This window comes from Muscardinus avellanarius (assembly GCF_963383645.1).
Source record: "Muscardinus avellanarius genome assembly, chromosome: 11".
Classification (NCBI taxonomy): domain Eukaryota; kingdom Metazoa; phylum Chordata; class Mammalia; order Rodentia; family Gliridae; genus Muscardinus; species Muscardinus avellanarius.
In genome coordinates this window covers 12,109,847-12,135,906 of record NC_137797.1, presented here as the reverse complement: position 1 = coordinate 12,135,906, position 26,060 = coordinate 12,109,847, and the positions used below count along the sequence as shown (strand labels likewise).

Below are 26,060 nucleotides of genomic sequence, written 5' to 3'. Positions count from 1 at the left end.
TATGGTGCTGGGGATGGAACCCGGAGGCTTTCTACCTTTGGCCTGCACTCTCAGACCTATTTTGTATTTTATTTGGAAACAGGGTCTCACTGAGTTGCTGAGAACCTCACTAAGCAGTTGAGGCTGCCTTCGAACCTGCGGGATCCTCCTGTCTCAGCCTCCCAAGTACTGAAATTACAAGCGTGCGGCACCACACCCGACTCAGGCCCTTTTATTGATTGGTTGATTGATTGATTGCAGTACTGGGGATGGAACCCAGGGGCATTCTACCTCCCAGCAACACCCCCAGCCCTATTTTTTATTCTTTTATTTTGAAACAGGGTCTCACTGAGTTGTAAAGGACCTCAATAAGTAGCTGAGGCTGTCTGTGAACGGCGATCCTCCTGTCTCAGCCTCCTGAATGCTGGGACTACAAGTGTCCGGCTCAGGCCCTTCTATTTTAAGTCCCAAGCTTGGACCTGGGCACTTGTTCTCTCCCCATGACCATGCTCAGGCCCCTAAATGCCCTGGCGGGACTGGCAGAGGCAGGGCCAGGCGAGTGGGGGTGGGGAGGGCCGAGGGGTCTCTGGCTCAGCTTGAGCCCTGATGTCCCTGCTGGCCTCATTCTGGGAAGAAGGTGAACCTTCCAGGTGGGAGGGCTGCGCCGGCTCATCCTCAGCAAACATCCCCTGGGCCTGACCTGGAGATGGCGCTGTGTGGGCTCGTGTTGCAGGAACATTCTATGTGTAGCGTGTCCCCACGCTGTTCATGGTCCAGTGGGGAGAAGAATCCGCCACAGACACCAAGATAAAACGGGCCACAGCAGTCACCTCCTGCGGGCCAGCCTCGCCCTGCATCAGCCTCAGAGAAGGGCACCCTGCTCCCCGTGCTTGGCCGGCTCCTAGGCAGTAAATCCCCACCCCATCCCGCCCTGGCCAGGACTGTGGCTGGCATCTCCCAGCTGGTCTCTATCTGCTGCCCAGGCCCTCTGGTCAATTCCCCAGCAGACCACGTGCAGAGCCCTCCCCTGGGGCTTCCCATCGCAGGGACAGCCCCGCCCACCTGGCCTCCTGGCTGGGGGAGCCTGCAGTCCTGGACACTTGGCCCTGGCCCTTCCCTCCACCTGAGGGCTCTTACACACCATATCTGCAGCGCCCCCCAGCTCCCCACCGCCTTCGGGTCACGTGTTTCTGCCCCAGGTCCAGACTGACTCTGCTGGAGCATGGGGCCTTGTGTCCAGTCCCGCTCTGCCCTACCCCTGCTCCATCCGTTGCAGCTGTGGCCGTGTTACAGGTGATCTACAGTAAGCAACAGGATGGCTTGTGCCTGCGTGCTCTGCTCGGGACTGGCAGGAAGCGCTGCTCGACCCTAGCTCACCCCATCTTCACCAGAACCCCGGGAAGACCGCAGCAATTGTCACCTTCACCGCAAGGACACTGAGGCCGGGGCGAGCCAGGAAGTGGCCGAGCTGACGCAAACCCCCACGGTGTGTGCCTCGCTCACCTGCCTGGGTCGTCCTGCCTCCTGCCCGCGGCCCCGTCTGTAAGTGTGTGCCCCAGTCATCCTTGCGTGGCCAGTGGCCGCCCCTCCCAGAGCTGCCTGGCCCTGGGTGCTGCCCGCCCAGGGCACCCACTTCTTTGGTTGCCTGTTTTGGTCTCAGGTGGTCTGTGAGTCCTGGGGAAGGCATCAGCTTCAGGTGCAAACAGGTGCACCTGTCTGGTGTGCCTATGGGGTGGGGGGCAGGCTGTGCCTGAACCCTCCCTCCCACCTTCTGCTCACTCTCACTGGAGAAAACGCGGCTTGAGTTTGTGATACACACACTGAGGCCTGATTCTGCAGTTCTGCTGTGCATACATGCATGCACACGTGTGTGTGTGTGTGTGTGTGTGTGTGTGTGTGTGTGTGTGTGTGTGTCCAGTCCCTCCCTCTGGAGGGAGTGTGGCAGAGACAGCTGCCAGCCCTGGGCCCCTCACCCAACCTCCCCTGCCTGATGCTTAGCGTCTGGAATGTTCCCCAAAGTCCTGGTCCCCCGCGGGGGGCGCTGCTGGCAGGCAGTGGGAACTTCAAGGTGGGGCCTGGTCAGAAGAGGTGGGCGGCTGTACTCTGAAGGTCTGGGCCTCCTCCTGCTCCTAGCTTCCCCGCCATCATGAGGAGAACAGTCTCGGTCCACCACAGGCTCCCTGCCGTGATGTTCCCCTTCAAGCACAAGCCCACAGCCAGGGGCCAGGGGATTAGGGACCGAACCTCTGAAGCCCAGAGCCAAAGTTGACCTTTCTGCCTGCAAGTTGCTCTCTCAGGTCACAGAGACAGGAAGTCAACACACATGGTCACGATGCAGCGGGGCTGGGCTTCTCGTGTACGGAAGGCGCTTAATACGTGCCCACAGTGGAAAGGGACCGAATTCCTCTGACTCTTCTACCCTTCACTCAACAGCTAAGAGATACCAGCCTCCTCTCCTGGACACATCACACGCACATGCTGGGATCCACATACACACATACAGGTGTGCAAACACGGACAGACATGCGGGCAGGCAGGTGCCGAAGGACACAGCGTGGACTGGTCCCCTCGCCCACAGGAGGGCAGGCCCGGGTCCCCCAGGGCTTCCCTTCCTCCCTGTCTGTTCTTCCATCTTTGGTGAAGGAGAGAAGACAGAGGCTGCCGTGACAGGCAATTCCAACGTGCCCGCAGCCCTGGGTGGTCGCCGTTCATTACTGGGGAAGCTGGGTAGGCGGGGGAGACCCCACCAGCCACACCTCTATCCAGGCCAGGTGCGGTGGGGCCAGTTGTGAGCAGGGCCTCCCAGGCTGCTCTCCCCGCCACAGGGAGCCCTGGGCTCTGTGACTCAGGATGGGCTGCGGAACTCCAACAGTCAGGGGCTGGGGGGGCAGAGTTCTCATTCATTTACTGGATATTGATTACCTTCCTTCTCCTAGACTGTGCCCCGACCTTGGGAGCCAGGCAACTCCCAGGGCCTTTAGGGAACCCACCCTGCAGTGCTGAAGGTCATACCCCCGGGGTCCCTGCCCTGCCCTTGCCCGCCACCCCTCCATCAGCGCTGTTCTTGTCCCTGTCCCATCTCCAACCCTCTCAGGACTCTGAGCGGGTCTCGGGAGCAGGGAAGGGGCAGGGCAAGGTGGGCTGCACACACACTCATTGCTGTTTCATTGAATGTGACCTTCACCCAGGCACCCTGGCCCTATTCAGTTGTCCCCAAAAACGGACCTCCTGAGTCCAAGGTCCGGACCCTTTTGGAAAGACCTCTCCCCAGAGGGCTGGACTGGCTCCCTCAGCCACAGGCTTCCTTCTACTGTGTGTGGCATAAACAGGGTTCATGGGTCTGTCTCCAGAGGCTAGTTCTAAGAGACGGGCTGCTTTTGGCCCTCACCGCCTCCGGAGTGTCTGGTTAGCTGTGCAGGTGGGTTTGACAGACCCAAGTGCAGGGCCTACTCTGGCCCGACCTGCCTCCTGGTGAGGCCTGCCCACTCTAGGAGGAGCTCCATCCACCTTTGGGGCCAGACACACCCACTTCATTAGGTCAAAGCCACGCCCACCGCAGGACGCAGTCCCGCCCCTCCCCAGACCCAAGCCCCGCCCACCTCTGGGAAAGGCTCCACCCGCCCTCTCTGGGCAGCTCTTCCTCTGAATGCCTGTTTTGTTTTTTTTGATGTGTTTGACCTGGATTTATTCACTTATTCACCCATCCAGTCATTTCCTTAGTCAGCAGAGTGCTGTATGGGGCTCAGTTCCCTGTGGGGTGCTTGTGGCTCTTGGGGTGGAGGAAGGAATGGGGCTGCGTTCTGCCCCCCCCCCAGTAGCTCCGTCTTTTGGGGTTGACCAGCACGAGGCAGAAAAATGGCAGGCCAGTGTGAAAAGGGCCGCACTGGAGAGTGTATAGGGTGTGGGGAAGGCCCAGAGCCGGCTTTCATATCAGAAAGGGGCTGGTGAGGAGGAGGGGCAGGAGATCCTGCTAGAAGAATGAGCCCTGCCTTCCAGTTTCTCTTGCCAACCAGGTTAGAGCTTCATAGGGAATGACAGGAACTAGTGTCTTTGGGCTTTAAAACAATTCCCGTTGTTGTGCAGCACAGGACTGGCATGCTCTAGATCAGAGCTCAGCGGGCCAGTCCAACGTGGACTTCTGCCTGTATTCGTGAATAGTTCCCTAGAATGCAGCCACACTCATTTGCCCCGGTGTGGTCTGTGGCTACTTTGGTACAGAACTGAGATGGAGACTGCACAGCCTGAAAAGGTAGAAACATTTAGTACCTGGTTCTTGGCAGAAAAAGTTTGCTGGTATAGATGCTCAAGAAATATTGTTGGGCTAAATCAACTCAAATCCAACTTTGGAGTTCTGTGCCACTAATGTGAGTGCCAACCTTTTGCCAGGGACACCACACGAACCAATCGCCTAAGTGATTCTCTCTTCAACACTAGCAGACCGAGGCATTATGTTGGCAGAAATGGCCACTGAAGAATCCTGTGGGTTTCCATTATTTAACGAAAAACATTAGTTGAGCACCCAATATATTCCAGGGGCAGAGTAATGGCTGAGAGCTATTACTGGGAGGGGCAGTAGTGGTTGGTCCTGCCCCAGGGTGCTCACGGCCTGGCTGGTGGAGTATCACATCATCACTGTGCCGGACCCAGAGGCTTAGGGTCCAGGAGCATGGCTCCTGGCATGGGGCTCAGCTTGTCAAATTTCACCTCTTCGTCGGGGCCTCACCTCTGCCAGACTGCATCTCTGAGGTCAAACTGTGTCTCTGGGGGGCCCTCCTTGTCCGGTAGACTCTTGTTGGGGCTGAGGACTGTCTCCTGGTTCATCTTGGTCTCCCTGGCACAAGGTTGCGCCTACAGCAGGTGCTCAGGGCATAGCTGCCTATGACTGGGAATCTGTGCTAATAAGATGGGGCCAGAGTCCTGACTGCAACGTGGGGACAGACGAGGACAAGCCGGCGGCCCCCGGGAATTACATTTAGCGCAATGTCTTGAGGGGGTTCATGAAAGGAAATGACGAGTGTGGGATGATACTTTCCCCCTTAAAAGCAATCTATAAATTGCACCCTGTCCCCTCCCCTCTCTGCCGGCTTCCTGGCTGGCTCCGTGTTCTGTGGGCTTTTCAAGGAAACTGGATCCCAGGCTGACCTGTGAGCCGGGTTTGATGTGAGGAGTAATTATTGAAAGAGACAGGGGCGATCCATATAATAAAATGCCTCCTACATTTTTTATAAAAAGGGATCCTTGCAAGGGTAATGTTACCCGCACTGCCGCGGGCGGGGAGCAGAGGCGGGGATGCTCCCGGCCAGGCCGGGCGGGGAAGAGGTTGTCTGAGGTCCTTCAGCTCCGCTGGCCCGGGCCTCAAGGACTCTCAGCCCCTCTCCGGGAAATCCCTTTCTCAGGGAGCAGGTAGGCTTGTTAGTTTTTGCCGATGCTTGAGAAATTCCCTTGGGGCCTCAAAATGTTTTCTCTTGATAATATGTCTCAGGTGGATTTAAGATCACAGCTGTTACATCGGGATTTAACTTTGATTTGACTTGTGGGAGAAGAAAAAGAAATCTCTCTCTCTCTTTCTCTCTCTCTCTCTCTCTCTCTCTCTCTCTCTCTCTCTTTTCTTTCTCCAGTAGAAGTTCCAATCTGGCACTGCCTGATGGGTTTCTTCATTCAACTGTTCAAGAAATATTTACTGAATTCTTATCATGTGCCGTGCACTGGGCTGGGATTTTTTTTTTAACTTTTATTGGTGCATTATAGCTTCTCACCCTATGCAGTTCGTAATGATAGTGGCATCCAAGCACACCTCAGCACTTGGTGGGCTTTGCTGGGCTGGGAATATAATGGTGAATGAGGAGGGAGACCCTGTCCCTGGCCCAGGACTCAAACAAAGGACACCACGGCACCCTAAAGTGCTTGCTCTGGGGACCCGTGGGGAAGGCAGGGGGGACTTCCTGGGGGAGGCGATCTTTCAGCCAAGACCTGGAGGAGACTGGGAGGGAAGGGTGTTGCAGGCAGAGGGAATAGCATGCAGGAAGGTTTGCCCTCCGTAAAGGAGCAAGGTCCAGCTTTTTCCTGCCCTTGCTGTGACTACATAGGCCTGATCTCTACCTCTCTGAAGGATCAAAGTGCAGGACCCATCACCTGGCAGGAAATTAAAAAAATCGTGTGACTCACGGAGGAAATATTCTGCCGTGTCAGCTTCGTAGTCTGCATCCTCTGGGAAGTGATCGATTTGTTTGCACAGACCTTTGAAGTTCCCTGTAACACGAGAGAGAAGGAGCACGTGAGAGTGGTGTGCGCGACTCGGGCCCACCTGCCCCTTGCAGGCTTCTTTCTCTTCTGGAGCTCTCCGGCCTCTCCCTTGCCCCCAAGGAGAGCATTGCTTTGTCTGTTTGGACATCTGCCTGGTGGATCAAAACACGCACACCCGCAGTACTGCGGAGAGGATCTAAGGCCGGGACTTCAAACCCACCTCCCCTCCCTGCGTCTCGGTCGCGGCTTCTGAGGATGAGCCCGGCTTGGCAGTGGTGGAGTTGGTTCTGGGCTGGGGACTGTGGGGAGACTGCTCTAAGGAGGCTGATGGATGGATTCGCAACAGCCCTGCTCCAGGCCCGGCCTGGCGGGGAGTCGCCCTGTGTTTTGCATGTGAGAAAGTGGCAGATTGCAGAATCCAAAGCGGGCAGACCCCAGACAAAGGCCGACAGACATTCCCACGGCCCTTAAGAGGCTGTCTGAGAAACATGTCCCCATCTGCAGTTGTGTGGACCACCTTCCCAGCCCTCAGCAGCTCTGCGGGAGCCCGGGCTGGGCCGCTCTGGGGGACTGGGCCCTTCACCGTGGTTGTGAGCTATAGCTCATTTTGGCTGGGCCGCTGGCTGTGAGAGGGGTGTTACTGTACAGTCACTGGAGTGTCAGCCTCAGGACGGCAGGGACACTGGCCGGCTTCACCTTTGTCTCCCAGCACCAGCAGAGACACAGCTAATGTCTGTCCTACTGCCCTGAATGGGAACAGCACGGAGCCCATGCCAGGTGGGCGGCGGGGCCCGGGCGGGCTCGGTGGCGACTTCCTTGAGTGGACGAGGTTCCCTTGACTGAGGCTGCACACGGGCGCTTAGGCCGCGTCTGGAGTATTTGGTCAATCCTCGGGGACGCTGAGGTGAGAGCGCAGTGGCCTTTGACTCTGTTCAGCCATGGACATTCCCAGCTTCTCTGAGACAGTCGCTAGTATTACCTAATTAGTGTAGTCCTGGGGCCTGCTGGCAATTTAATTTTTTTTTCTCGGTACTGGGGATAGAACCCATAGGCATTCTATCTCTGAGAGACACCACCAGCCCTATTTTTTCTTTCTTTCTCCCTTCCTTTCTTTCCTCTTTCTTTCTTTCTTTCTTTCTTTCTTTCTTTCTTTCTTTCCTTTCTCTCTTTCTCTCTTTCTTTCTTTTGTGGTACTGAGGTTCCTGAAAGCCCTGTTACCTCCGGGCTACACTCCCAGACCTATTTTATATATTTTTAAAATTTGGAAACAGGGTCTCTTAAGCCAGCGCACGCGGCTGGCTTCGAACCTGCACGATCCTCCCGTCTCAGCCTCCCAAGTGCGGGGATTACAAGCGTGCGCCACCACGCCCGGCTTATTCTTTATTTTGAAACAGGGTCTCACTGAGTTGCAGAGGGCCTCACTAAGTAGCTGAGGCTGTCCGTGAACCGCGATCCTCCTGTCTCAGCCTCCCGAATGCTGGGATTACAAGTGTGCACTGCCATGCTCGGCTGCAATTTAATTTCTTAGAGTGCTCGGATTCTATGTGCTCAGATGATAAGGCAGGAGTAGGTTTATTATGTATTATAGATCATTTAGGAATTTTGAGGCATTATTATATAGACCTGTGCATAGTTTCATTTTTGTTTTTTGTGGTACTGGGGGTGGAACCCAGGGCATTCTACCTCTGAGCTACACTCCCAGCCCTATTTTTTTATTCTTTATTTTGAAACAGGGTCTCACTGAGTTGCAAGGGCCTCACTAAATAGTAGCTGAGGCTGTCCGCGAACCGCGATCCTCCTGTCTCAGCCTCCCAAATGCTGGGATTACAAGCGTGCGCACCACACCTGGTTTAGACCTGTGCATAGTTTGAACACCCTAATCCGAAAATCCCAAACCCAAAACCTTGGTTCCCCAGTCCCGGGTGGCAGTGGTGATGGAACCCAGGGGCTTTCTACCACTGAGCTGCATTGTGGCTCTTCTTGTTTTTTATTTTGAGACAACACCAAGTCCCTGAGTCTCGTCTTAAGCTTTTGATCCTCTGGCCTCAGTCTCCGGAGTCATTATGATTACAGGTGTGTGCCACCGTGCCTGGCTAAAATCTAGGACTTTTTGAGCACCCATGTAGCACCACAGGTGGAAAACTCCATACCTGACCTTGGGAAGAGTCAAGGTCAGAACAGCAGTGCACTAAAAGTATTGCATATTGCATAAAATTACCGTCAGGGAAGCCGGGCGTGGTGGTGCACTCTTGTAATCCCAGTGCTTGGGAGGCTGAGGAAGGAGGATCACACGGGTTCGAAGCCAGCCTCAGCTACTTAGTGAGGCTCTCAGCAACTTAGTGAGACCCTGTTTCCAAATAAAATATAAAATAGGTCTGGGAGTGTAGCCCGGAGCTAGAAAGCCCCTGGGTTCCACCCCAGTACCACATTAAAAAGATTACCTTCAGGTACTTGTATAAGGTGACTACGACACATAAGTGGGTCTTACATTTATATTTGGGTCCCATCCCCAAGATGACGCATTACGTATATGCAGGCATCCCAGACTGAAGAAGAAATCTGAACTCCAAAATGCGTCCTGTACCAAGTATTTTAGGTAAGGGATACTCAACCTGTGCTTTATATGCACTAGGTATACTAAGCTACTACTTAGGAATATAAGCGTTGCAGACATTTCTAGCTTACATGCTAAGACCCCTGCCCCATTCACACATAGTTGGTTCCTGTATCAACTTAACAATTTTTTTTTTTGCAGTACTGGGGATGGAACCCAGGGGCATTCTACCTCTGAGCTACATCCCAGCCCTATATATATATTTAATTTATTTTATTTTTTGGTGGTACTGGGGTTCCTGGAAGCCCTTCTACCTCTGGGCTACACTCCCAGACCTATTTTTACATTTTTATTTGGAAACAGGGTCTCCTAAGCCAGCACGTGCGGCGGCTGGCTTCGAACCTGTGCGATCCTCCTGTCTCTGCCTCCCAAGCGCGGGGAATACAAGCGTGCGCCACCACGCCCGGCCTCCAGCCCTATATTTTTATTCTTTTTTTTGAAACAGGATTTCACTGAGTTGCAAAGGGTCTCACTAAGTAGCTGAGGTTGTCCTCGAACCAAGATCCTCCTGTCTCAATTTCCCAAATACTGGGATTACAAGCGTGCGCCACCATGCCCGGCTTCAACTTCATGAATTTTCCTGACTTCTTCAAGAAACACATTTTATCAGGGCACGCGGGGCTTATGGTCACTTTACTGAAGTGCTGTGGGGTCAAAATGATGTAGGATAGAAGAAATAAGTAGGGAGAAAGGAGACAGACAGAAAGGAAGAGCAAAATATAACTTTAATATTAGAACTTGGAGCTGAAGTGCTTCAGCCTCTAGTCCACAAATCAGTCAGCTTGAGGACCCTAAGGTTGGCCAGACCATCAGACCACCAGGAAGCGCCACGGATTAGCAGATTAAGGCCATCCACCCTGAAGCTGACCAGGCTACCAGACCACCAGAAACTGCCTTGGGGACTACCAAACCGAGACCGTCCTCACACACCTCCTCTAGCCCACCCCTCACGAAAGTCCCCTCTGAGAGCCCTGCACCCCCCAAAGGCCTTCCTCACCCTGAGGTGGCCCGCATTCTCTCCTGAATATGTGTTTTTTACATTTTCCCCAAATAAACCTCTGTTCTTGTCTCTGACTGGCCCGTGCTGAAATTCTCTTCTGTCACGGTAGCCAAGGACCCTGCAGATCCTGAGCTCCTGAGCGGAGGATGCACCCCAATAAAAATGGAGCCAGTGGGGAGGCTGCTCTCTAAGTGTTTCCGGCTCTCCCGCATCTCTCTCACCTGGCCCCAGTTTGTCTCCCCTCTGCCCTCATCGCTGGGCGTTCACAGGATCCCGGGTCACCCCACAGCACCAAATTCCCCCGGTCCAATCATATACTCTGTTCCCCCGTCTCTAGAGAAGAGTCTCCACACCAGCTGCTCAGAAGAAATTATCCCGACTTGAAATTACAAATCAGCATGGTTGAAAAGCACTTTGCAAAGCACTTTCCTTTTCTTTCAATTCAATCTGACAAATATTTCGTCAGCACCAGCTCGGCGCAGGGCATCTTTATAAGGAATCAGCGCAGGAGGCCAGGTTGGCAGAGTGGGACCGCTGTGCCCCGAGGTGTCTAACAAATTGGGGACAGAGCTCAGGAACTCTGGGCTCCGCGTGGGCCTTTGTCTCTTCATGCTGGGAAGCCACGCCCACACCTGCTCCCCACATGCATCCTGGCTGCTCCCCCAGGCTGTGCCCTGACTCGATGCTGTGCCTGGACCAGTGGCTCCTCCACGAAGATGCTCGGGAGATGCTTGGGAGATGCTCAGGGAGATGCTGGGGAGATGCTGGGGAGATGCTGGGGGGATGCTGGGGGGATGCTGGGGAGATGCTCAGGGAGATGCTGGGGGGATGCTGGGGAGATGCTCAGGGAGATGCTGGGGAGATGCTCAGGGAGATGCTGGGGAGATGCTGGGGAGATGCTGGGGAGATGCTGGGGAGATGCTCAGGGAGATGCTGGGGGGATGCTGGGGAGATGCTGGGGAGATGCTCAGGGAGATGCTGGGGGGATGCTGGGGAGATGCTGGGGAGATGCTCAGGGAGATGCTGGGGGGATGCTGGGGAGATGCTGGGGAGATGCTCAGGGAGATGCTGGGGGGATGCTGGGGAGATGCTGGGGAGATGCTCAGGGAGATGCTTGGGAGATGCTGGGGGGATGCTGGGGAGATGCTGGGGAGATGCTTGGGAGATGCTGGGGGGATGCTGGGGAGATGCTGGGGAGATGCTCAGGGAGATGCTGGGGAGATGCTGGGGAGATGCTCAGGGAGATGCTGGGGAGATGCTCAGGGAGATGCTGGGGAGATGCTGGGGAGATGCTCAGGGAGATGCTGGGGGGATGCTGGGGAGATGCTCAGGGAGATGCTGGGGAGATGCTGGGGAGATGCTCAGGGAGATGCTTCCAGGAGGCTGTGCGAAGGCGTGGGCAGCCTACACCCGGGCATCCCTGCCTCTTTGATATCTCTGGGAGAGTGTCCAGAAGGGCCCTCCGGATCCCACCTCTGCCTCAAGCCTGGTCCTGTGGCTCAGTGCCTCTCCTCCTGCGAGCTGAGTCTCTGCATCCATCCCCACACCCTGCCTGTTTAAGCACCTCAGCGCCTCTCAGACTTGCCCCTGTCTCTCCCTGGACAGTGCCACCCCCGTCCTCTGCCCTCAGTGATACCACGTGGCATCATATACCCACGCTTTCTCCTACAGAGAAATCACAAAGCTCCTTTGAGAATGCAAATCTGATCAGGCCACCCCCAGCTGCAAACACTCCAGCTCCCCGTGCTTTCAGGGAAAAGCTGAGCATCTTTAACAGGGCAGACCCCACCCGAATCTCCATTTTCGGTTCTCACTCCCCCACCCCATCAGCTCTCTCTGGTGTAGCTTGGCTTTTCTTCTGCCATGCTCAGTCCTACCACAGGACCTTTGCACAAGCTGATCTCACCACCGGAGCCCCACTATACTTTGGTTGTCTCCTTCCACACTCCTGCATTGGGATAGTGGAGTGTCTCCCCTGGCGGCTGGTGCTGTGCCGTGCCGGAGGAAAACGCTAAGACCTGCCTGAAGCTCATGGGAATGTTTTGGCAGAGGGATGGACTGCAGAGAGGAGGCAGCAGGAGAGGGGCCGGGGCACGAGGAGCAAGGTGGCCCTGCGGGTAGATGCAGTGGTGGCAGCTTGTGACTGTGTCTTCCGGTTGCCTCTGTTTTCCATATGAAGCGGGGAGCAGGGTCACCCCGAGAGTGAGCAGGAGGAGGTGTGGAAGGTTCGGGGAAGGAGAAGGGGGAGTGGGAGGGGACATAGAGTCTGAGTGACACCTCATCTGTGTTTCTCGAGACTCCCCGTGGCCTGAATAGGGAGCCGGGCGTGGTGGCGCACGCTTGTAATCCCCACGCTTGGGAGGCGGAGACAGGAGGATCGCGCAGGTTCGAAGCCAGCCTCGCTGGCTTAAGAGACCCTGTTTCCAAATAAAATATAAAATAGGTCTGGGAGTGTAGCCCGGAGGTAGAAGGGTTCCATCCCTAGTAGCACCAAAAAAAAAAAAAAAAAATTACAAAAGGTTTGGGGGTCCTAGGCTCAATCCCCAGCATAAAAAAAAAAGAGGGCACGAGGAGTGCCAGGGTGAGTGAGGTGCCCCAGAGGTGGGGAGGGGTGTCAATGCCTTGAAGTCGTGGATAAATGGAGTCAAAGAACTGTCAGAGTCAAGGGCTCAGGGGAGAGAGTCAGAAAGGGGAGGCCCGAGAGAGCGGAATGGACCAGAGCGGAATGGACCGATTGCAATTGTGAGGTCATGCCAAGGTCAAAGCCAAGGTCAAAGGCGAGGCCATGAATGCGGGGTAGCGCGATATTTAGAGTATCTGGCGAGCGGAAGGATGATCCCAGGTAACAGACGCGGCCAGACTAGACCATCCCCTCTCGCTTCCTACGTACAGTGTGTGTGTGCCGAGAAGCTGCCTACCCAGGGAGAGCTGAAGTACAAACGATTCATCAAATTATTCTAATAAGCCCCAAATCATTGGTTGGTTTTTAGAAATTATTGGTGTGATCTTTTGATGATGAGGCTGTCACAGGCTAAATGATGGCCCTGTCTGGCCACGACGTGACATGAAGCCCGCACCAGATGCTCCCGGGTCTTCGCTGCTGGAGGAGGGGCCGCTGGGTCTCCGCGGGGGCAGACTTTTCTAACTTGCCCATGATGGTTTGGTTGGAGGGCCTGCGTGTGATCCCCAGATGCCAGGCAGGAGCCTGGGACGAGCTGGCGAGGGGGCAGGCGCCTCGGGTGGGGCTGTGATCAGCAGCCAGGCTCACTCCTGGCCCTCACCCACCCTGTGGGGCCAGGTGTGCCAGGCCAGGGCTGGGGGCTGGGAGAACCAGAGCGGACAGTATTTAAATAGCGCCTGCAGGTGCTGACAGGGTTCAAGGTCCCTGGGAGTGAGCCAGTCAAGGGCAGGCGCTGGAGGGACTGTCGGTCTGCTTGAAGATTAGCAGCTGCACGGGGATTCAAGCTCTGCACAGAACCAGGGTGCTGGAGGGGATCAGGGATTCAGGATGGAGGAGCCTGGAGGGTCGGGGCTGACCAGGGCAGGGTGAGTTTCAGAGAGGGGTATGGAAACAGCCATGGGGTGCAATAAGGGCCAGGGGTGGGACAGTTCAGCGCCCAGGCAGGAGAGGTGGTGGGAGGTCCTCGGGGAGAGCCAGCATTCCATTCCAGCAAGAAGAGAGGAGGCTGGGAATATAGGGACTCTGGGATTCGTTGGGACATGAGTTCCAGAGGGCCCCAGGACATGGCTTTGGGAGGCTGGGGGTTGGGGACTGGGTCCCCCCCAGAGGATGTGCAGAGTCCTGCTATTTGTAATGAGGGACAAACTGAGACATGGCCATGATGGGATCAGTCCCCTTGGCCCCTGCAAGGGTCTGCTGGAAGGGTACTGGTCCCCAGGAGCACCGGGAACTCTGCAGCCTGGACTCTCAGCGATGGTGCTCATGGTGGGGAGGTGGTACCCAATCACTGTTGGTGAATTTTAGATTCTGTAGGATGTCCATGTGGATACCCCAGCTGATGAGAAGCCCTGTGATCTTGTCTTCCGGATGTCACCCTCCAGTTCGACCGTGTCTCTTTGTGGTTGGTTGATTGGTAATAATCAAGCCCATGGGTTGAAATAGCTTTGGACATAGATGGATCCAGGTGCTCAGAAATCTGGACTCTTGCTCTGTCTCTTGGCTGCCTCTAAATTGGCCTCATCTTTAGGCAGCAATGGTAGAGACTGACTGGGCCCCAGGGCGGCGGAGGTAAAGGTCACCAACCACTGCCCTTCCTGAGCTTACATTCCAGGGAAAAGACAGAAAGTCCAGAATACAAGAGTGCACGGTCTCACGGACTGCATCAGAAGATATACAAGGCCTCATGCTAGCAGCCCTTCAGCTAACATTTATGTAGCACCAACTGTATGCCATGCAGAACAAGGAGAAAAAGATCCTTCCTGCCCTGGAGGAACCTGCAGCTTATGGCGGGGGGCCAGAGAGCAGCCGTGTGGTGTGGCAGTGTTGGGGGCAGGGAAGCAGAGCAGGGCTGGCAACACAGAGGGCACGTCTCAGTTGAGAGCCCACCCGAGGGGAAGGGGCTGGGCTGGTGCAGGAGGCGGAGGAGTCAGCCAGGGGAGCAGGGGTGTGTGGTGTGTGTGTGTGTGTGTGTGTGTGTGTGTGTGTGTGAGTGTGCACATGCCCACAGGTTTATTGGGGTGTGATGACTTAGAGGTGGAGGGGTGAGGAGGGCTTTCTTGGGGCGGGGACTGGCCATGGCAGGGAACAGGCCGTCTCAGGGGTCAGAGAGACTTCCCCAGAGCAGTGAGCCAATGGCAGGGCTGGGGTGGGGTGGGGGAGCCCGAAGACTGTGGGAGCCAAGTGGTAGTATTTTTTTTCCCCCTGCAGCACATTGGTAACATGAGATCTGCCCCAGCGGGAGTATTTACACCACGGGAACTGGCAAAGTTCTCCCTCTACCGCCTCAGAGAGCCGGTTGTTGGGCTTTACGTAACAGCACACCACAGGATGGAGGGCGGCACTGTGTCCAGGGTCAGGTGGCAGCGCACAGACCCGACAAGAGAGGGGACTGGAGATCCGCGAAGACATGGGTCCCATTTAGAGGGGCGGCTGGTGGGCTGTGGGCAGGGGCCAGATCCCGCGGGGCCAGGCAGAGCTGCTCAGGGGACCTGTTGCTGCCCACACCCCTCCGGGCATCGCTCCTACTGCGAAAATGGATGACCCCACCAGGGGTGCAGCCACCCCTAGTCTCCGCCCGCCCCCACCCCAGAAGGGCAGAGGTGCCTCGCCAGCCTGGCTGCCGCGGGAGCCGAGCCCAGGCAGAAAGGCCAAGGGCTGTGCCCGAGGCTGCCGCGCTCAGCCTCCAGGACTTCCCCGGTTCAGACGGGGGATTTGGGTTGCAGGTATTAAGTAGCTTAAGAGGTGGTTTCATCAGCTTTGTCAAAAGCACATTAATACCTCAGGATGCCAACTGCTGTCTTGTTTCTTTAGATACAATAAGCTCCCGGTAAACCTGGTCATTAGGGGCTGTGCGCGCTGTTTATTTTGCATATTTTCACGAGAGGCTGAAGGAGCAGCCCGGAGCCGGGAGGGGGCACGGCGCCGAGCCGCGGGGAGGAGGTCGGCTAAGTAATTTTTTAAGTGAGGCAAATGAAGGGTTTGGTGGGAGCTGCTTTCTCTCTGGTTTAAACCTTTTTGGCTCGGGGCTTTTTGCTCTCCTGGCAGGGCTCTGCCTGGCAGCGGGGGCTCCGCAGACCTCGGAGGGTGGGCCGGGCCTGGCTCCATCCTGTGTAGAACCCCAGGCCATGGCAGGGCACTGCACTCTGGGCGGTGGTAGTGTGTGGGTTCACGCATGTAATCTCTCCCTCATTCATTCATTCTGTGGATAGCTCTGAATGCCAGCGATGGCCACATACTGAGTGGGTGTGGGCAGGGTTAGGATGGTGGAAGAAGTCTGCCCTCCTGCCTTCCCTGAGCCTGCTCCTTCCAGCCGCTCTGGGCTCTTGCCTCTCAGAAATCCTTGGCAGCGGGGCCCGGCTGCACCACGGAGCACTTGCTTAGCCAAAGCCCGATGTGTCTGGTCCTGATATTATTGTTACTGTTGTTGTTGTTGTTATTATTGTTATTTTGGTTATGGTATTTAACTCAGGAATATTGTCCCTTTGAGTTATACCCCCTGCCCTTTTGAAGCTGGGTCTTGCTAAGTTGTTGAGGCTGGCCTTGAACCTGCGATCCTCCTGTCTCAGCCTTCCAAGTACTGGGATTACAGGTGTTCACCACTGGGCCTGGCTGCTCCTGATTTTGTCTCCACAGAGGCATTTTTTAGGTATTTCCATGTGACGTAGTAAATGAGATTGGGCTCTGGACTCAGAAAGATCTGCTTCTCAGCCTGGCTCGGTTTGCTATTGGCTGTGTGGGTCTGAGCGAGTCATGTGACCCGCTCTGCCTCAGTTTCCTTTGTGCAAAAAAGTATTATTAATCCTTGGGCAGGGGTGGCAAGTGGTTAATTCTGAAAAAAAAAAAAAAAAAAAAAAAAAAAAGGTCTTCAGTGGGTATCTGACCCAGAGCAGGCACTCAAGAAATGTAGCTCTCCTTCCTTCCTTCCTTCCTTCCTTCCTTCCTTCCTTCCTTCCTTCCTTCCTTCCTTCCTTTTTTTCCTTTCCTTTTTTTTTTTTTTTGTGGTCCTGGGTAATGATCCACTTAGGTGGATTCTACCTCCAAGCTAAACCCCAGCCCTATTTTGTTTTGGGGTAGTGGGATGGAACCCAGGGGCATTCTACCTCTGAGCTCTACCCCCAGCCCTATTTTTATTCTTTATTTTGAAACAGGGTCTCACTAAATTGAGAGGGCCTCACTAAGTAGCTGAGGCTGTCCGTGAAACCGCAATCCTCTGGTCTCAGCTTCCTGAATGCTGGGATTACAAGTGTGCGCCACCATGCCTGACTACCCCAGCCCTATTTTATTTTTATTTTATTTATTTTTTTTGGTGGTATTGGGGTTCCTGGAAACCCTTCTACTTCTGGGCTACACTACCAGACCTATTTTTATATATTTTTTAAATTTGGAAACAGGGTCTTTTAAGACAGCATGGCTGGCTTTGAACCTGCGTGATCCTCCTGTCTCCACCTCCCAAGCGTGGGGATTACAAGAGTCTAGCTATGTTGCTGAAGCTGGCTTCGAACCTGTGATCCTCCTGTCTTAGCCTTCCAAGTGCAGGCTGGGCGTGGTGGCGCACGCTTGTAATCCCCGCGCTTGGGAAGCAGAGACAGGAGGATCGCGCAGGTTCGAAGCCAGCTGCGCGCGCTGGCTTAGGAGATCCTGTTTCCAAATAAAAATGTAAAAATAGGTCTGGGAGTGTAGCCCAGAGGTAGAAGGGCTTCCAGGAAGCCCAGTACCACCAAAATAAATAAATAAATAAATAAATCCTTAGCCTTTCGAGTGCTGGGATCACGGTGCATGCTACCATGCCTGGCTCTTCTATTTATGTCAGTGATGAGTCTTTCAGGATGCCTGTCTGGGTTACCCTCCGCTGGAAGGTCTTTCCCCATGCTCCTGTGAGATGCTGCTCAGATTTTAGGGCCACAGGAAGCACCTGGAAGTTCTGCTGAGACAGATTCTGATCCAGCGGGTGGGGAAGGGCCTTCACCTCTGCAGTGCTCAGGAGTGCCTCGGCAATGTCCACGCCGCCAGGGTCCCTGGTGGACTCCACTACGGGCTGGGCAGCCAGGCTACCCAGCATTTGCACCTGTCTCATCAATCACTATATTCTTCTGTCACTGCTATTTGGGAACACATAGCTGCAAGTCTGCAAACTCTTCATGGACAGAATTTCTTCTAGAGAGTTCCCTGGGCATACCATACTTTCTTTGATTCTAAGGTGCTCACACATACATCTTAGCATTTCTGAAATTGGGGTGTGTCTTCTATGGATGGGTTCATTTACTGTGGCACCTGCGTCTTCTGAACCGTCACTACCACACCAGTGCTGTGCTTTTTAATGAATGATCATGGCAACCCGACGCAAGCCAACAAATAGGTGAACACGTGCGTGTGTGCACACATACACCTGCAGGCAGAGCGTCCTACACATTTCCGTTCTCCTAAACAGATGACAATCCTGTCAAATATCGGGATCCCTGGGGCCCCGGGACCTTTTGTACTTCCCTAATGAAAAGTCTATTTGAGCTGGGCGTGGTGGCGCACGCTTGTAATCCCTGTGCTTGGGAGGCAGAGACAGGAGGATCGCGCAGGTTCGAAGCCAGCCTTGCTGTCTTAGGAGACCCTGTTTCCAAATTAAAAAAAAAAAAAATGTAAAAATAGGTCTGGGAGTGTAGTCCAGAGGTAGAAGGGCTTCCAGGAACCCCAGTACCACACACACACACAAAGTCTATTTGACAATATCTAGATGTACGTACATGCCACGACGCAGCAATTTCTCTTAGAGCTGTGTCTCGGAGAAACCCTTGCGTACACGTACAAGGACGTGTCTACGAGAAGGTTTTTAACCAACTGGGAGTCAGCCACATTGGCTCCCGTTAGAGCAAAAGCTCCTTGCTGGCTCTGATGGGAAGGACTAGTACACAGCAGGGAACATAAGCGGGTCCAAGCTATGCGTGTCAACACGGATGGGTTTCAAAGACGCCAACACTGAACCAAAATCTCAAGCTGCAGAGAAACACGTACAGTAGGATTTCATCTGTACGAAGTTAAAATTGTGTCTAGAGACTATTTTCAAGTGCAAGGTGCCCTTCGTTACCCGCGGGGGACTGGTTCTAGAACCTTCTGAGGATACCACGGTCTGGGGATGTTCCAGTCCCTTCAACCACAAGGGCGGCCTGCACGGGTATGGAGAGCCGGCTGCCCTGTGTTTAGTGGAAGTGTTAGGTCGAGCAAGAGAATGAGAAGGTCAGGACTGGAGCGTTTGCTGGAGGTGAGGAGGGCTCTCGACTGCTTCGAGGCACCAGGGATGCTGTTTTTGACCTGGTGGCAGCGCGTAAGTCTCACTTTACTATTATTCTCTATCCCGTGCTGTGACTGAGCTCGCTGGCTGTTTCCCGATGGCTTGTTGTTAGGGTGTGGATTTAGACTGTCCCCCAGACATCCCGGCAAAGACAAGGCAGCCATGTTGGAGGCGGGGCTTGGCTGCTAGGAAGGTCCCTGGGGCCGTGGCCTCGGGGATGTATCTGCGTTCCTCTTCCTCTGCTCACGCTCTCTGTTTCCCGCTGCCATGCCCTGAGCTCTGCGGACTTCACCTGGCCTAACGTGGACGGAAACCTCCAGAACTGACTTGTGAGCGCACGAATCTTTCTTCCTCTAAGTTGTGGTCGGCAGGTGTTTGGGGTCCAGCACTGAGAATCCGGACTGACGCATCTGTTCTTTCCATCTTTCCAAGTTTTGCCTGTAGCTTCTCAGAATCCAGACTTTAGTTTCTAGGCTCTGCGGCAGCCAGAGGTGCCACATGACTCGTGTTAGCCAATGGGGTGTAAGTAGAAGGGTGGGAGCAGCTTTGGAGACTTGTCCTTCAGGACAAGGGGCGTGGCCTTCTCAGCCTCTTCTCCTGCACGTGGGTCTACCTTCCCCTGTTCTCCCTGGGTTGGCAAGTGCCTGATCTCGCCAGACGGAGAACTTCAGAGGATTGGGGTTCTGAACGTCAAGCCCCTCTTACCACAGCCTGCTGCTCTTCTCCTGGGGGCAAAGTGGGGCTGGACCAGACCCCCAAGGGACAGGAATGGGGCTGTGCTCTGGGCAGCCAGGAAAACCTCAGACAAAATCGATACCACGACGTGACGGAAAGGCCCTTCCCGATGATGCAAGGGCCCCACACAGGATACGAGCTGACCTAAAATGTAACCCGTGAAGCCAGCCTGCAGGTCTGGGTGTTGTCCCTTCTGCGAATAGCACTAGGCCAACTTTCCTGAAATACAGGCCAGTTCAGATGAACTCCTAGGGAGCAGAGATGCTCACAGAGCGTCTGGAGGCTGGACTGAGTTTGTATCCGTGTTAGATCTGGAGCCTTTCTGGCCTTAGACTTCTGAACTACAAAATGGGGAGACAGTAAGACCCACTGGTAGGTCTGGAGAAATGCATAGATGCTTCCTTGTGGGGTTGATAAGAGACAAACAGATCACACGGCTTCTCTACCACCAAGCGGTTCCTGGCCAGTAGAGTAGAGACCAGCGACCACACTCTGATGTCAAGAGAGCATGCCATGCGATCACAGGCACCGGCAGCGTTCAGATCCTTGGCCCAAGATGGCTCGGACAATCCTCTACCGAGTCCCAGAGGACGAGGCTGACGATGAGGAAATCCTGGCCCATGCCCACAGCTCTAAGGCATCGGCCCGGGTGTCGTGGTTGCGTCCCTCTGCGTCCCTCCCTCTTTCAGTTCAGGATTCCAGCAGTCCTTGAATTTCTGTCAGTGCCCACTAGGTGTTGAGCTAAGTGCCGTGATGGAAAGGGGAGCTGTGCGGAAGGATCCGAACCCTCAGAACTAGGGCTCAGGTGAGGTCCCCAGACAGGCGATGGACCAGTGACCCGGAGCACAAAGTGCCAAGCAGCGATGGCCTTGCTGTCCCCTCGAGGAAGCTGCCTGAGCCAGGCACCGGCCGAGCACTGTACCCTGAGTCCTCAAACACCATGTTCTCTCCACTGTAGAGACATAGAGATGGGAGTGCAGAGAGAGAAAGGAACCACCTGAGGATTCACCCCGGAAGCCAGAGGAGGAGTCGGGCTCTCACCTGGGCAGGGCTCTAGGGGCACAGCAGAGGATTATGGGGGTGGGGAGGGGACACGGCGCACTCTGGGTGGTGTGGATGTCAGGAGGACTTCTGAGAAGAAGCACCATCGCAGATTCTATTTGAAGATGGTTGGTGTGTGCCTGTGTGTGCGTGTGTGTGTGTGCACGTGTGCCTGTGTGTGTGTACCTGTGTGTGTGCCTGTGTGTACCTGTGTGTGTACCTGTGTGTGTACCTGTGTGTGTGTGCCTGTGTGTGTGTGTGCCTGCATGTGTGTGCATGTGCCTGTGTGTGTGCCTGCATGTGTGTGCGTGTGCCTGTGTGTGTGCGTGTGCCTGTGTGTGTACCTGTGTGTGTGTCCCTGTGTGTGTGTGTGCCTGTGCCTGTGTGTACCTGTGTGTGTGTGTGCCTGTGTGTGTGCATGTGCCTGTGTGTGTACCTGTGTGTGTGTGTGCCTGTGTGTGTGCACCTGTGTGTGTGTGCATGTGCCTGTGTGTGTGTGCATGTGCCTGTGTGTGTACCTGTGTGTGTGTGTGTGTGTGTGTGTGTGTGTGTGTGTGTGTGTACTAATTGGGAGAGATAGTAGCAGTGGTTTATTTGGGCCCAAGGAATCATTCCGAGCATAAACTTTGGACCAATGGGGAGCCACTGAGGGGTGTTAAGTAGGAGGCAAAGATGAATTGATTTGTGCTTTAGGATGGTGCCGGAGTCGGGGATGGATTGGAGGAGCAAGCAGGGGCTGCGAGCCCAGATTCCTGTGTGGAATGAAAAAATGCCAGCGGTCTTTCCTGCTTTGCAAGATCCACTTCAAACTTCTGACCACTGATGTCCCACAACCAGCTGGTCCATTTGCAGGGCGTAGGTATATTTGATTGGCAGCAGAGGGCCGGGCCAGAGCCGTCAGACGCCAGCTACACCACTGATCCGGGAGGGCAGAAACAACTCCCCAAGGAGGTCCACAGGCCCGGGGACGCTCATCTAGCCGCACCCTCCCTCCAAAGCCAGCGGCTCCCCGCTGCCCACAGTCCTGGTGATCTCCAAGGGCCGCACACAGTGCCAGGGCGTCCTAGCCACGCCAGCCGAGCCAGAGCTTGCTGCCTTCTCTGCTCTGACTCTTCTCTCCCAACTGAGTGAAGCCATCCCTCCTTCTCCATCTAAAACAATGTCCTTAGCCGGGCGTGGTGGCGCACGCTTGTAATCCCCGCGCTTGGGAGGCAGAGACAGGAGGATCGTGCAGGTTCGAAGCCAGCCGCGCGTGCTGGCTTAGGAGACCCTGTTTCCAAACAAAAATGTAAAAATAGGTCTGGGAGTGTAGCCCGGAGGTAGAAGGGCTTCCAGGAACCCCAGTACCACCAAAACAAAAACAAAAACAAAAACAAAAACAAAAAACAATGTCCTTTTTATTCTGGAGGGCAGAGCTCGGAGCCACAGGTGGGAACACGGCAGGTTGGGCTAGGTGCGGGGCTGTGGGGTGCAACCTTCAGAACCCCTGGTGCAGCACCTCGCTCTGGCCTGCCCCGTGCAGGGGAGGAGATGTCAGGCCAGTACCTGGGTGACGTCGTGGTGTCCTGAACTGCCTCCCACGGTAGCGAGCTCCTGTCACCGGAGGGGACCGAGCAGAACCTTGCTGGCTGCCTCTTAGGGATGCCAAAGAGGGACTCTGTCTAGCGGCTGGGATTGCGAGGGTTCTTCCATCACACAGGGGCTGGGATTCTAAGGAGCCTTCCCGGACCCTCACCGTCTAGAGTCGTCTCTTCCTCTTCCATCTCTTTTGCCTCCAAGATCACCCGCCTGCCAGTGAACCACGGGTGACCCCGCGGTGGCTCTTGTGGGCGGTCTTGTCTTGTTATTTCAAGTTTCACATGTCATTTTTCTAATAGAACTGAATCGAGGACAGAGATTGAGTGTCACCCTTTTTGTTTCCTCTCTCCGTTGTTATTAAACATCCTCTCTGTGCCAGTATGTCACGTATCGTTGATTTAATTATCACATCAGCCCCTCAGGTAGGATCTTTTAATGAGCCTATTCTACAGATGAGGAACTGGAGGCTGATAGAAGTTGATAAATGCTAGCTATATATACGTTGTATAGCTATATAGCTACATATAAACAAAAATATATACAGTATAGCTATATATATATATTATATAGTATTACATATATTCACAGTACCAATATACATATATACATATCAGTATTGGGGATTAAACCCAGGGGCATTCTACCTCTGAACTCCATCCCAGCCCTTTTTATTTTTTATTTTGAAACAGGGTCTTGCTACGTTGCTAAGGTTGGCCTCAAACTTGTGATCCTCCTGTCTCAGCCTCCCAAGTATTGGGATTCCAGGTGTGTGCCATCCCCTCTGGCAGCTACTGTTTTTAATGGAGATTCAAGATCCTGATATCAAACTACCTGGGTGTGTAGTCTTGGACTAGCCCTTTGGAGCCTTGGTTTCCTTCCTGTGAAGTGGGGCAACAGTATTACCTACGGCAGGGTTTCTCGTGAGGGTTAAAGAGAGAACGCACACGCAGAGTTCTTAGAGTGTGCGGTGAGCTCTCGGTTCACACTAGCTGTTATCGTTATCCTGTGGCTCTGAGGAGAATGGTGGGCCTTGAATCCAGAAAAAGGAGGGAAGGGAACGTAAGTCTCAGTATTTTGGGGTGTTTAACAGATCCAAACTGGACCTCCGGGAGGAAGAAAGACCTCGTGCGGAGCTGCTGCACTGTCCCTTCCCAGGAGAGGGCGTTCGGCCTCAGCAGCCATGTCTACACGCGGACACGTGGGTCTCCTATGAAGGAAGTGGTAGGAACCAGTCCCCGGGACTTGGTCATCTTTGGGGCAAGTGCAAGAGACTACGAAGGGGAGGGCAAAAAACTTGGTTTTTAATTATTGATTCATTGGTGGACACACTTTGGCAGGTTTTCCTTGCCAGGCACTGGGACAGGGAAGCGGATAAGATGAGGACATCAGAACTGAAGGCATCACAGTTGGAGGGGTGGGGTAGGGGAGAACTGAGGAGTGGCCCAGTGAGCTCTGGACCCCTGGAGTCAGCCCGTGCACATACAGGAGTAGACACGATGGCTGGTCCACCTTCCGCCTCTTCACCATAGTCCCAGAGAAGAAAGGGGTGCCTGAGATGAGGAAAATTACCGTGGAGTTGCAGCTGACCCAGAAAGCTGGGCGAGGACACAGGGCAGGGAGGCCGAGCTGGCCGCACCAGCCGTGGCCTGGGTGGGGGTGGAGGCGAGCTCTGGGGCCCCGCCCCGCTGGGAGGAGTGGGCTCTGGGAGGAGGCGCTCTGCCCCTGCTCCTGCCTCTGTTCTGCCTCTGTGGCTTCGGTGGCTGTTGAGAAGGCAAATTCTGTTTGCATTTCTGTCATTTAAAACAATGTGGTGTTGTGACACTCTGGAATCTGGAGATAAATGTTTAATAAAAGGATTCAATTTGATATGATGTTGGAACTTAATTAGATCCACAATGCACAGAAGGCTTGGCAAGCCCTTCAATTAGGAGCTCCTTAAGGGTCTTGTGTGTGAGGATCTGCAGCGCTGTTGAGGGGCTACGGGGGCTGGGGCGGCACCTCCCAGCCCGAAGGCCTGTCCCCTGCAGATGTGGAGCAGTGGGGCTGGAGGGTCCTGGCCCATCCACACCTGGGAATCTGCGTTCGCTGGCACGAGGCTGCTTTGTCTGCCCGTAGACTGATGCAGTTGAACCTGACACACCAGGGAGTTCAAGATCACAACCCCAGGTTGGGTGAGGACTCCAGAGAGGCCAACTTTGGGGAGAAGCACTGTCTCTAAGTTCTCCTGACCCAGAATCCAGGGGCAGTGAAGGTCAAGGCTGATAGAAACTGGTAAGCAACCACATTTGGAGGCTGGGCATAGTCTTGCATGCCTGTCATCCAAGTATTTGGGAGGCTGAGACAGGAGGATTGCAGGTCCAAGGAAAGCCTCAGCAATGTAGCGAGATACTTAGCAACCTAACGGGACCCTGTTTCAAAACAAAACATAGAAGGGCTGGGGAATAGCTCAGAGGTAGAATGCCCCTGGGTTCAATCCTTAACACCACAAACAAAGCAAAACAAAGCAAAATCAAGCAACCATGTTTGGGAATCTAGCCAGGACCGACAGACATCCCACAGGTATGTAGCCAGGACTGACATCCCACAGGTATGTACTGATGTGTCCAAGTATGGATGGATAAAATGCCTGTTGTTCATGCATCCCTGAATCTCCCCCTACACTGCTCTGACCAATCGGCGCCGCCTAGGAATCTCTTTGACCTCCCGGCAACCAATGGCCTGGAGTCTGCGGAGCAGGGTGTCTCTGGGATACAGTTTCAGCACCATGGCCAGCGCCCACGCCCCCTGGTTGGGGGTTGGGGCTTTGGCATTGTGACATTTGTTGACTATTCCCCCACGTCCAGTTTGCAAAAATGAAGCAGCCTGGGTGGGGAGAGAGTACAGATCTGGAGACCAGGCTTCAGACTCAGCTCCTATGGATTTAGGAGACTCAGCGCTGCTCACTACAGGCTGTGTTGATAATGCTCAGAGTCCTCTGTACACGGTGCTAATATCACCTATCTCAAATGTTGTGAGGTTTAAAGACCACAAATGCTGCGAGTGATTCCAGGGTGTAATAGTTGGCACTTTCGGTTCAGACTCCAGCAATCCAAATTCAGATACTAGCAGGGCATTTTTAACGGGCATGGACTGTAAGGTTTAAGGGTGTGATAGCTACAGGAGCCAGACTGTCTAGGTTCAGATCTCAACTCTGCCATTTACTAGCCGTGACCTTGAGTAAGAACTGTCACCACTCAGTATCTCACTTCGCTCATCCGAGAGATGAGACGTTATTATGGCTTGGATCTTAAATGCCTCGCAAAAGCCAGGCGTGGTGTGGCACCTGCCAGTACTTGGGAGTCCGAGACAAGAGAATTTTAGGTTTGAAGACAGCCTCAGCAATGCACTGAGACTCACAGCAACCTAGGGAGGCCCTATTTTAATACAAAAACAAGAAGAGCTGCTGGTGTAGCTTAGAGGTAGAAAGCCTCTGGGTTCAATCCCCCATACCGAAAAAAAAAAAAAGACTTGGAAGAGTACCTAGTGCATAGTAGGAATTCAATAAATATTAACCATTACCATGCAATTATTGTATGAAGTGTCTGGCACTTAATAGGTGCTTAATAATGATAGGAGCGATGACCACGTTGAGAAGGGGCTTCCACTCTGCCTGCAGCAGGAGTCCCCTGCCTCCTGGGTCCCTTACCAGGATTCTTTATGTCTCTTATCACCCAATGACCTATATACTGTTTATAGTTCCCTCAAATCTCATAACTTCTCAGAGGAGAGAGTCTAGCTGGTTATTCAGCTAACCATATTCTCTACCAGGAGCATACTCACATGTCCAAAGAACAGCCCGATTCCCAGGCTCCCTCAATCCTCATCACCCCAAACAACGCCCTCGTCAGCAGCCAGGCTATGTCAACATTTA

At 54.2% G+C, this 26,060-nt stretch overlaps 1 protein-coding gene across 1 annotated transcript in view; it reads right to left on the bottom strand.

Moving 5' to 3' along the window:
- The window catches only part of CACNG2 (calcium voltage-gated channel auxiliary subunit gamma 2), a 124,538-nt gene that overhangs the window by 8,656 nt on the left and 89,822 nt on the right, over positions 1-26,060 (bottom strand). Inside the window, exon 2 of the mRNA XM_080705132.1 lies at positions 6,145-6,228. Coding sequence (XP_080561258.1) covers positions 6,145-6,228 — 84 coding nt within the window. The remainder of the gene's footprint in view (positions 1-6,144; positions 6,229-26,060) is intronic.